The following is a 12,736-nucleotide window of genomic DNA, read 5'->3' as shown; positions in this document are numbered from 1 at the left end:
GAGAGAGAGAGAGAGAGAGAGAGACCCCATTATGTCTAATGGGCGGGATTCACAAGGCGGCTTTCTCTTGCTGCAATGTCAGGGAGAGATGGGGCAGCGTGGAAGAGAAGAGAGGATGGAGGGAGGAGAGAGACTGGACACAGAGAGAGAGAGAGAGAGAGAGAGAGAGAGAGAGAGAGAGAGAGAGAGAGAGAGAGAGAGAGAGAGAGAGAGAGAGAGTGTTACGGGATGCACTGAGAGATTGAGGGGAAGGAGGGAGATGGGAATGGAGAGAGAAGGGAGGAGAAACATGACCTACTTCTCCTCAGCTTATTTATATGCTGAAGACAACATGGTGCGCCGAGCAGGAACATGGAAACCTGCAGTAACAACAAGCACCCTGGCAAATTAATTAACTCATATCCACCCAAAGCAACACATTTGCAGACTACAAAACCAGAGGTATAATGATAAGAGAATACCGTAGCGTTACACCGTTGAGTAAATTCAAAACCGCGGAGCATCTTAGTACTCTAAACCGACTAGTCTAATCACAGCGCAGCTGACACTACTTGGACTGGGCGCTGCAGATGAGAGCGAGGTTGAGTGGTTTATGACCTTGGTGGAGTCAGTCTGCCAACCATGCCCAATGGAACCGTCGATCAAATAACCGTGGCTCCAGCGTGCATCAATGATAGCAGAGGCACAGGGTAATGGACCGCAGCCGCGTGCTGAGTAGGCATATTGCGCCCAGCTATAGTGCACTCGGCTAACCTGCAGCCCCATCGTCTAGACGCTGAGCCTCTAGCACCCCTAGGAGATGTTTCAACTCTAGCGCAGGTGTGTCAGACCTAGCCTGGCAAAGCCAGACCAAATCAGCCGTTGGCAAAACAAAATTGCCTGCCGGCGACACGACAGTGTGATTTGAGTCTGTCTTATTAGCCATATGTCAGACCAGCTTCCTTCGCCAGGGAAAAGGTATCATATTTGAGGATGGAGTCTTGAACATAAACATATCCTTTTCACACCCATTCTTAAACCTCGGTCTGGCCAAAACTAACATGATTAGGGTGGGGGGGGGGGGATCTTTCCCTTTCAAAAGGAGAGCCTATACGGCTCAGAGAAAGCAAACACGTACTGCTGCATGTGTAATAGGAGGTCTCTCGTGCAGCCTCTCCCCTTCAGAGGCAAATACAGTGCAATACTATCAAGGTGTTTGGCTAGCCTCACGTAGCCAGACAATATCCCCGTGTGGATATAAAGTATTTCTTAGCTGCGCTGCGAGCTTGTGCATCTGCTATTTATGATTATTATTATTTATTTATTTTAATATATATTTTTATCCCACGATTTTGTAACCCATTTTTCACCCCTGTGTCAATCATCTAATGTGATCCTGGGCTCTACACACCCTCCACCAACCTAGTCCCCATATATGGGGGACAAGGGGAGAGCAACGGACTTGAACTCATGCTTCCTTCATGCCTGAGTGTCCAAGTTGCTCCTTTACACCTGACAGGGGGGAGTTTCCCTGGTTGGACGTAGTGCGTGGAAGGAACACGTTATTCCAACCAGTTCCGTGAGGCGACAGCACTACCAACTGTGCCACCGTGCCCCTTTTTTATGATTATTTATTTATTTTTGAAAATAGAAATATTTTTCCCCACAAATCTTCTCTTCTGGGGGGTCCCTGCAGGGCCCTGGCACAAAAGAAATCAGATGGCGGTCTCTGTGGCCAAATACATTTGAGAACTGATTTAGAAGGCATTTGTAGAATCGGCCTCAGCTCTAAATGGGTTAAACCAGAAGAACTGGGCCGGTGCAGAGCACACTGGTAACTAGTAATGCCGAACAAGCAGTCTGTTCCAACAGCACAACAACAAACCTACAGTGGGTGCGTACGTGCTTGTGAGTGAGTGAGTGAGTGAGTGAGTGAGTGAGTGAGTGAGTGAGTGAGTGAGTGAGTGAGTGAGAGAGAGAGAGAGAGTGTAGTATTGTATGGGATAAAACAGTTATACCAGATACAACAATAAGTAGAGCACCATGAATTATGCATGAATAATTGTAGAGAGCTCGGTAGGGGGCCGTGCCTTGATTACCTGTCATACATAATTCAACGCAGTATGCTTCTGTCTGAATGACTGTAACTGTACTACTAACCAACCAGTAACCACACAGCATGAGGAACAACACTGCCACGCTTACTGTAGAAAGTTACGTCTCTTTACAAAATGATGTCACTAAAGTTAAACTAAATTCTGTTAAAGTCTGGTTGTTCATGTCCATCATACTTGCTATACAAGTAAAAAGAAAAGTTCAGGATCTAACAGTGACGTCACTCACCCTGTTAAAGCGCTTGGCCTGGAAGAGGTGTCCGTTGACTCGGTAGAGCTTCCTCCATCTTCTGGCCCCGCGGCGGTAGATTGATTCTAGAAGAGAGAGGAGATAGTTGTAGAGAAGGAGCATGGTGTGTACAGTGCATACAGTACGGGGAATCCACAACAGACAGCAGCACAGATTAACAGAGCGATGGATGAGAGAGTCTGCTGAGGTGAGGTGAGGTGAGGTGTGTGTGTGTGTGTGTGTGTGTGTCCAAAAGCACGCGGACAGAGAGAGAGAGAGAAAAGTCAGAGGCCGATAGATAGGACGTATACGGCACAGGCAGGAGGGTGCTGGAAGACCCGCCCTGCCCCGCACGCCACTCTGCGGGGAGGAGGGACGTCCAATGGTCCATCAGGCTCCTACATGACACACCCGCATTCCTTCCCTCCCTCCATCCATCCCTCCTTCTCACTCTCTCTCACCCACCCCCCTTTGCTCTCCTGACATTTAATCTTTCTATTCGTCCGTCTCTCATCATCGTCCCTCCACATTTTTTTGTATATCTCTACTTCCCTCCCTGGTGATTCTGCTCTCATTAACGGGACATAATGCCCTCAATTCAGATGAGACGAAAGTGTGAGGCTATTTATACCACTGTATGGTAATGTCGTCGGCTATTAATAACCTGACAGGTGTAAACAAGAGCACAGCGACACAGTTTAAGTGCTCCATGTGGCTGATATAATAAATAGACACGAGTAGACGGATGCACATGCAAATGAGATCTCCTACTGTATCTGACATCATGACAACGACTAAGTATTAGGAACATGGTGAGCGCTGACATGAAGCACTGTGGACAAGATTCACTTTAAGACCATTTGACCATTTTCAACCTGGCGTCAGTGGCGGCCCTATTTTGGGCATGTCATCATTATTGTAGCTGAAAATGTAGACATTTTCCAAAATTTCTAATACAACGAAGGAAAACAAAAAGTCACATTGTAAAATTGCCCCCCATTTTTATGAAGGCATTAGTGATATTTCTCAGATACGATCTACCGTATAGTATTTTGTTAAAGGATGTAAAACACTTTAGCAGTATTCATTTAAACTCCTACCAATTTATTTCCAGTTGCTGAATTCTAAAGAAGGATAACTAATGAGGAGATCAAATGTGGATTCAATCTACAGTATTGGAGGAACAATTGAATATGACAAGACAAATTATGCCATCATAATAAATAAGTAATTTGTAACATACAGTATAAAAAGAACATAGTAATTTATTCTGGATTTGACTTCCATGGCCATTTTATTGGTGGCCTAAACGTTTAAGGGTTCTTTCATGTCATATTAGTTAAAATCCTATTCTGATGTGTAGTGATGCACATTCAGCATGATTATGGACTCATTCAGCGAGGGAGACAGCTTCTAAGTAACTCACCCTAATGAATTATGTTTGTGCCAGATATGATTAGCGAAGTGATATATTTTCCTTAAGCATAGCATGTCAAAGATTTCTTTTTGCAAATTAAGACAGTTTTGGTCCAATGACCAATACGCTATGATACAACAAAACAGCACACTATGGGAAGATATCCTGTGTTCATTTAACACAGTATTAATGGAACCGAATGGACCTGTAAGGTTCCATTTGTACACTTTTGAGTTACAGACCTAAAAAGGGTCCATTTGGTTCCTAGCTATAAATCATTTAGCAAGGGAAACTATCAAGGACCCCTGGGGACCCCAGACCCATAGAACCAGTGGACGGACTAGTGAATGACTTGTGGCCCTGGTCGGCGAGTCACGAGAACAGCATGTAATGTGATGCAACCAACCAGTTCACCAACGATGCAGAGATTTTGCTCCATTTATAGGCTTATGCAGTTAGTTAGCACAGAGGATGACACCTACGGTATCGGCAAACAGCAGTGACAACGATCAACCCCATCCTCCGCAAAATGACGCTCCACTGTGCACGCATCCTGACTCACATGCCTCTCGATTCTTTACTTGCTATCTTCGCCAGGCCAAAGGCAAGCGGGGCCACTGATACTGTAACACGCTGTCTGTCTCTGTCTGTACTGTACATTATAGTAAGCAAATGTTTTATAGAGAGTCATTTCTCCTTGATGCCGTCGCCTGTACAGGAATCTTCTCTGTACACTTTCAAAAGACTCAAAGCAGACACAGGTATTTGTGACTCTTTTTGATACAGAGACAGTCATTGGGGCAATAACTGTTCAGGAGAGGAGAAAAAACTTTCTTTTAATTTATGTTTTATCCAAAATTAGTTAATAGCACAGGCAGACTCTTCACATACTAGAGCATGTCTGAAATAAATGTCAGAGCTGAAATCGACTGAAATAAATGAGACCACAGAAGTGAACCTTTCAAGTCTGTTTTCTCAACTCGCTGTTTTCTGCAAGACATTACTCTATAAGTCATATCTCCAAAACTGGTGGGCCAACCTGAACAAGCAATATGTCAATTTGAAGCTATGATTCCCTGCTTTCACATGACATGAAAAAACGAAAAGCCAGACATGTTCAATGACTTAGCCTCGGTCAGAAGCAGTCACATTTGATCAAACGGCAGAGGAACAACAACAAAACATCTGGCTGCCCCCCCTTGCAAGGCTGCAATGCTGCTTATCTCCAAGGTATTGCAATGTAAGCCACCGGCTCCTCTGAATGCATGGTACTCTAGTCTGTGCTCCATAGATGCACTCACTGCCCTCATTAGAACGAAGAATGTGTTTGCTTTTGGATTCGAGTACAGGCCCAGATGACTGAGGAGAGCTGGTCTTAATGTCTCCAGTAAGCACTGGAGGACCAAATGAATCGCCCTATCCAGCTTACACTCACGCACGCACGCACACGATAGGGCGACGCATAGCACACACACACACACACACACACACACACACAAACTCTCAAATGTGCACACTGACATCTTACTTTGCAGATAGACGTTTATTGATTCCACAAGGGATCAATAAAGGTCTGTGTAGTCTCGCTGATTAGTGATCTCCACCTACCGATACGTGTGTGAACTTCTAAAGGCAGAGTCGTTGCTAGAACATAGGGGAGAGGGTTTTACGACGCCCACTGCTTTGGAAACAACCAATCATATCACCACCCCAATATGAAGGACCACCCTTAAAGACTTTGGATTGGTTCTGAAATTCAGTTAAAGAAAACCCTTCTCTAATGGTTTCCACCCAGATTTAGGAACGGAAGCTGGGAGATTGTCTTCAGCCTCAGCCTTTTTTTTTAAGCGAACATGTTTAACCCAAATCTTTTGAGATGGGGTTGGCAGCCAAATACTGTACATGTGTGAACACAAGTTCACACAAGTGGATTTAGAAGACATTTTGTAGAATTGGCCTCAGATCTTAATGGGTTAACTCATGGCCTCCAAAGGGAAGAAGAGACACCCATCTCTGCACATCACTGCAGCATGTTTCCATAGTTACCCAGTTTCTTTTTTATCTTTTCCATTTTGCACATACTGGTGGGGGGAGGGGGGACATGCCACTGCAGGGACTGCCAGGCAGGCACACATTAGCCAATTAGCGTCATTGTGCTAGAGTTAGTGTCGAAGTGTCCTTGAGCAAGACTCTGAACCTGCATGGTTCCCTTCGCCATCGTGTGAATGTGTGTGAATGGGTGAATGTAATGCACAATCTATGTAAAGGTGTGTGAATGTGTGTGAATGGGTGAATGTAATGCACAATCTATGTAAAGGTGTGTGAATGTGTGTGAATGGGTGAATGTAATGCACAATCTATGTAAAGGTGTGTGAATGTGTGTGAATGGGTGAATGTAATGCACAATCTATGTAAAGGTGTGTGAATGTGTGTGAATGGGTGAATGTAATGCACAATCTATGTAAAGCGCCTTGGATAAAGGTGCTATATAAATGCACCATTTACAGTACAGCACAATGTGGCCGTACAAAAAAATCAAATTTAGTTCCAGATGAGAAAAAACACGGCACACCGTAATGAACGAATGTTTCAGTCAATAATACATCCGCTGTGGGTTACGCTTGTGGTTTTAACCTCTCACTTAGTGAGTAATCATAATATTCTAGGTTTTGAGTTTCGATCAGGAAAGCAGAAATGTCTAAAGGATAATCTTTGGAAAACCAACCAATACAACAATGGGCATTTGAACAAACCAATGGCTCCAACTCATACTGACCCCACCACTGGGAGTCACCTTCAGAACACGTCTCCACATTTTGAAGAGTAAACACACACACACACTACAATTATTTTAAAACATTTGTTACTAGTTACTTTGCAGATAGCTTATAAATTATTATATTATTATGAAATATACATTATTACCACTTTAGTCCGATTTTATACATACAGTAGGCTATTGAGTGTTTCTACAATGTGGTATTGACACTTTTACTTACAGTAAGTAAAATATCTGAGTACTTCTAATGTGTGATTTGTGAGACACACACTAGCGCTGCATGTGCAACATATAGCTCCAAAAAGGATATCATGATGATGGCTACAATGTAAAGGAATCAAATAGACTGAAATCAGTCGTGGCGACTGAACTTTAATCCGTGACTGTGCATGTGACATAATGACAAGCTGGCGCTGCATCAGAGGATCCTGCCATGCAGCAGCGGAGCGGTGGGAGACAGTGAGGTATAGAACAAACTGTCCAGCAGGCCTGCTCTGGTTGCGTCTCTTTGTGTGTGTGATGACACATGTGATGCCATGCCAGAGGACATGACTAATTGGGTGAAGCGGCATTGTTCCTTCCTATTTGGTTACATGATGTCATATCTGTGCCCTTGTTAACTCATTAAGATCTGAGGCCGATTCTACAAAATGTCTTGTAAATCCTGACAGTTTTCTGAAAAGGTTTTGCTGTATCAGTGGTGCTCAAAACTTTTCCATGTCTGTATCAGTGGTGATCAAACCTTTTCCATGTCTGTATCAGTGGTGCTCAAACCTTTTCCATGTCTGTATCAGTGCAGTGGTGCTAAAACCTTTTCCATGTCTGTATCAGTGGTGCTAAAACCTTTTCCATGTCTGTATCAGTGCAGTGGTGCTCAAACCTTTCCCATGTCTGTATCAGTGGTGCTAAAACCTTTTCCATGTCTGTATCAGTGGTGCTAAAACCTTTTCCATGTCTGTATCAGTGCAGTGGTGCTCAAACCTTTCCCATGTCTGTATCAGTGGTGCTAAAACCTTTTCCATGTCTGTATCAGTGCAGTGGTGATCAAACCTTTTCCATGTCTGTATCAGTGGTGCTCAAACCTTTTCCATGTCTGTATCAGTGCAGTGGTGCTAAAACCTTTTCCATGTCTGTATCAGTGGTGCTAAAACCTTTCCCATGTCTGTATCAGTGGTGCTCAAACCTTTCCCATGTCTGTATCAGTGCAGTGGTGATCAAACCTTTTCCATGTCTGTATCAGTGGTGCTCAAACCTTTTCCATGTCTGTATCAGTGGTGCTCAAACCTTTCCCATGTCTGTATCAGTGCAGTGGTGATCAAACCTTTTCCATGTCTGTATCAGTGCAGTGGTGATCAAACCTTTTCCATGTCTGTATCAGTGGTGCTAAAACCTTTTCCATGTCTGTATCAGTGGTGCTAAAACCTTTTCCATGTCTGTATCTGTATCAGTGGTGCTCAAACCTTTTCCATGTCTGTATCAGTGGTGCTAAAACCTTTTCCATGTCTGTATCAGTGGTGCTAAAACCTTTTCCATGTCTGTATCAGTGGTGCTCAAACCTTTTCCATGTCTGTATCAGTGGGGCTCAAACCTTTTCCATGTCGAGGACCACCAAAATTATATGTATTTGGCCGCCAACCGGCAAAAATATCTATATTCAAAGATTTGTGCCAATTAAAAAAATATATCACACCCGTGTGAACCGAGTGGTGCAACTCCCCCTCTCTCCCCCCCCCCCCCCCTCTCTCATTAGCAGGTGCAGCATTGTGTCTCTCTCTCTGTTTCTGGCAAACAGCGCCCCTACTGGTACTTATTATGGTGCTCATTAACACACACATAGGTGAACACATAGGCGGACACGGACATTGCTGTTCCTTGGAGTGGTTGCACCACTCAATAAAATAGCCATGGTCAAAATAATGGTTCAAATGGTTAAAATATAGCCAAAATCTAAAATGACAGATGTTTTTCCCACTCTTAATGAGTTAAAGGACCATTAAAGTGGTCCAGACACTTCTCTGTTCAGCACATTGAAGCCATTGAATTCCATTCATATCAGAACGGTAGGAAATTCAAGTTGCAGAGACTTGAAACGTGATTGAGATACTGTATCTACCGGTAATACAACAGAATAAATACCATAGGCCTACTACTGTGTGTATGTTATCGTTGTGTTTTGTTGCATTTTAAAGTGCTGATTGGTTTAGGCTAAAATAGTAGGATAAAACATTGATGTACAAACAAAATTCAAACAACCATAGCCAATTGAGTTCAGGTGAGTTCCATAACAATTAAGATAATTATAGGCTATGGCAGAAGCTGTGCATAGGCAGTGACACACAGTATATTGACACAGATATTAATAATGAATGCAACTACCACCTGTAGACAAATAGGCCTACAGGAAAACATAATATTGATTATAAAATGATCGGTCCGAGGATCTGAGAAAAACTAGGGTAAGTGTAACTAGGGTCAAGCATTTTTGCAGACATCAACTGCCTTTTTTTCTATTGTTTCACAGTTTATTTTTCTGATTGCTTTGGAAAAGAAACAATGAAATGATCAGTGTGGCGAGGCTAATGGAATTCTTTATAATCCACCATGAAGTGCAGGCATTACATTAGCTGCTGTTGCACACCATGTCCAATTAAAAAACAATTTAGGAGTCAGAGGGGAGGACTGCTTCTTGTTTATCACTCGCTGAGGCCTTTCCCCACTGCTTGAGGAGGGCAGTGTGTTCCGAGACTGGCAGGACGCGATTGGAGCTTCCAAGTCCCCCCCCCCCCCAACAATGCCAGGCATGCACATGCACAAACAAACACACTATTCAGGCAGCTAGACTCTCTCTCTCTCTCTCTCTCTCTCTCTCAGAAAAAGACACTTCCACTGGACCACTGGACCAACACAAACAGTCCAGCCCCACGACCGACCGACCGACAGACAGACCGACAGACCGACAGACCGACAGACCGACAGACCGACAGACCGACAGACCGACAGACCGACAGACCGACAGACCGACAGACCGACAGACAGACAGACAGACAGACAGACAGACAGACAGACAGACAGACCGACAGACCGACAGACCGACAGACCGACAGACAGACAGACAGACAGACAGACAGACAGACAGACAGACAGACAGACAGACAGACAGACAGAAGTGTTGCATCGCTCCCGTTACATCGCTCAGTGCCAAAGCGAGAGAGAGAGGCAGTGAGGAAGGAAGGAACAAAGGCAGTGCTGTCGATAAAGACAGAGAGAGAGAGAGAGAGAGAGAGAGAGAGAGAGAGAAGTCAGAGAAAAAAAGCCCAGATGTTCTGAGGAGGAGTCAAATACAATAATACTACACCTCCAGATGCAAACGTCAGAGCACATAATCCTGCCATGCTGTCCCGGCGAGCTTAAAGCACAAATGAAGAGGGCTGTTGTGTTATAGGCAGATCTACAGACACCAGTGGCTGCAGACTTAAGCCTTATACTGTATATACTTCGTCGTACGTTGGTGTCGCACGGCAATGATAAATGATCTAGAAGCTCACAACACGGAATGGATGCGATGCAGTGTGAGCTTGTGGATCTGCTATTTCGGAACACAACAGCATTTAAACTAGGCATTAAGGGTGGTACTAGGGAGTGACTCCTGGACAGGACATTTGCCAGGGCCTGACTCACTTCCAGACATTGTTCGTTACACTAGCAGGAAAGCGATAACATGCTCCCTTCCTCAAGAACCCCTCGAAATAAAAGTAATGATAATTAATTCCACTAGGTCATCTAGCGATTGGATAACACTACACCCATACTTCTGGCACCCTTTCTCGGACCAAAGCCATCTTTGAACTCTTTATCGGGATACAGACACACCTGCAACGTTTGGTGACTATCTATAAACACCTGGCAAAATACGGAAAACCACTTCTGTGGTAGTTCTCGAGGTCGCTACAACAGGTTTCTCCGGGACCACAATTTGTCAACACACACACACAGACGCACGCACACTCACACGCACAGAATGTGTAGTATAAAGTGATTGAGTTATGAGTCTTTCATAATCGACGCAAAAAGCGCCAAACGCGGAGGGGGAAGAGACATTTCACTGAACAGGACAACATGACATCATCGTTCCAAGCACAGCTTTGCAAACTCGTTTGTGATTAGCCGTGGCTTTATGACTTCACAAGTCCGGACCACGAAATCCAGAACAATTGGAGATCGGCCGGTACGAAAATGCTGCGTATGAATGACATGCAATAATATCCTGCTACATTCTTATCACTAGCCATGGTTCACATGACGCTCATACTCAGGGAGTACTGCTGCTGATTGTACAGTGGGAAATTCGACTGCAGCAAGTGTCAGATAAATTCTAGTTGTAACCATCACATCCAACACAGATGTAGGCTTTTGCTAGGAAAAATAAGTGGGCCCTGAGGCATGTCTGACCTTATTCCCTTCATTCTAGTCCCACGTCACACACACATTTAGATGGCACGCAAACACGCACATGCACGCGCACACGCACACACACACACACACACACACACACACACACACACACACACACACACACACACACACACACACACACACACACACACACACACACAAACAAACATGTGAAAACAATACCAGTCATGTATGTCATGTGAAAAACACATTTTACTAGCGATGGATATCTTCAGTTGGTTTAAGTCAGCAGCAGTGTGTGACATCATTACTGTAATAATATTGTTTTGTAAGAGTCCATAAGTTATCAATCAGGGTATAAACAACTGGTTAAGTTATACTAAGTGCTAAACATTTTTGTCCCCACTCCTTCCAATTAGTATGTCATTACATAGTTACATACTATTATATAAAGCTTGGCCTCCACTTTTGAGGTAGCCAGTAGCACGATCAATGCCACATCCCCACGGCTTTGCTTTTTAAAGACACAATTAGACCTCATTGATGTGGAATGTTCGACACTGGCATGGGCTGATTCCGTTAACTTGATTATGATTAAAGCGTTCATTCAATTGTCCTTATGGAGCGTCCTTGGTCGAGGGTGGACCATAAACGGTTGAGGTTTCGCAGAGTGAAAAATAAAGAAAGATGTCCAATGCGCTCTATGCACACACGCCATTTTAGAAAGAACTTGGGCCCCTTCCCTACTTCCTTCACAGGTGTTACCGATGATACTAATGAATGATCTCTTCCATTCCGATATTGTGCATGTTGGCTCACTGGAAACGCTCTGCTACACTCAAGTGTTCTTGAGTGTAGCAGAGCGTTCCAAATGGCTACACTCAAGTGTTCTTGAGTGTAGCAGAGCGTTCCAAATGGCTACACTCAAGTGTTCTTGAGTGTAGCAGAGAGTTCCAAATGGCCCTGTACGGGTCTGTAACTCTGTGATTGTACAAATGGACACTTACAGGTCCATTTGTACACTCTCAGAGTTATGGTGGTCCTTGAAATTAAACATTTTGAAAACCACTGTACACTAAACGGAACAGAGCCTTAATTAGTATGATTGGTAACACCTGTGAAGGAAGTAGGGAAGCGGCCCGGAGTTATTCTGTGTGCATATAGCCCATTTACTGTAGAAGTTGCCAACTTTTGTCTTGAGATTTGGAACGGAGGCGGTCACGGACTTCATGTGTAATAAATAATGCAATGTTCTGAGGGGCTTTTCCGGAAGGAACAACATGGTAGGTGGCAGACGCAGAAGGAACAACAGGGTAGGTGGCAGACGCAGAAGGAACAACAGGGTAGGTGGCAGACGCAGAAGCCTTTCAAACACACGCGTACAAAAATATACATGCAGTCAGACACACAGATGTATGTATGGTACAGACACATTGTGTGGGCAGCAGCCAACGCACTGCCATGAGCTTATTATGAGTCAGCAGCTGTTAGGCGACACCATGGAAACAGATCTATCACTCAGTATTACCACCGAAGCCATATTACGCCATTTGAAAGATGAGCTATACTTGAGATCACATAAAGCCGACTCAACCTTTTGGCTTTGTGAAGCAGGTTACAGTGTCAATCGACACTGGATTTCAACAACATTTTTCAAATTTTCTGGGACAAAACGTAGTTCCAATGTCTCATCTGCATGACACAAGTTCATCCCATACAGCCTAATGCTTAATTAAAAAAAATATTCCATCTTCGGTTCATCTGGACTGCCTTTTGTGAACACCGAACTCTCTCACTGCCCCCCG

General features: G+C 44.1%; 1 protein-coding gene across 3 annotated transcripts in view; it reads right to left on the bottom strand.

Annotated features, from left to right (window-relative positions):
* The window catches only part of prkcz (protein kinase C, zeta), a 140,837-nt gene that overhangs the window by 61,824 nt on the left and 66,277 nt on the right, over positions 1-12,736 (bottom strand). For 2 of the 3 annotated variants that reach the window (XM_080763845.1, XM_080763847.1), the window contains one exon: positions 2,323-2,408. In XM_080763845.1, the coding sequence (XP_080619971.1) occupies positions 2,323-2,408 (86 nt within the window). Of the gene's footprint in view, positions 1-2,322; positions 2,409-9,873; positions 9,980-12,736 lie in introns of those variants that run through there. The other variant, XM_080763846.1, reaches the window with a different exon arrangement.

This window comes from Protomyctophum bolini (assembly GCF_963924005.1).
Source record: "Protomyctophum bolini genome assembly, chromosome: 5".
Lineage (NCBI taxonomy): Eukaryota > Metazoa > Chordata > Actinopteri > Myctophiformes > Myctophidae > Protomyctophum > Protomyctophum bolini.
This window is presented reverse-complemented; position numbering and strand designations above follow the sequence as displayed.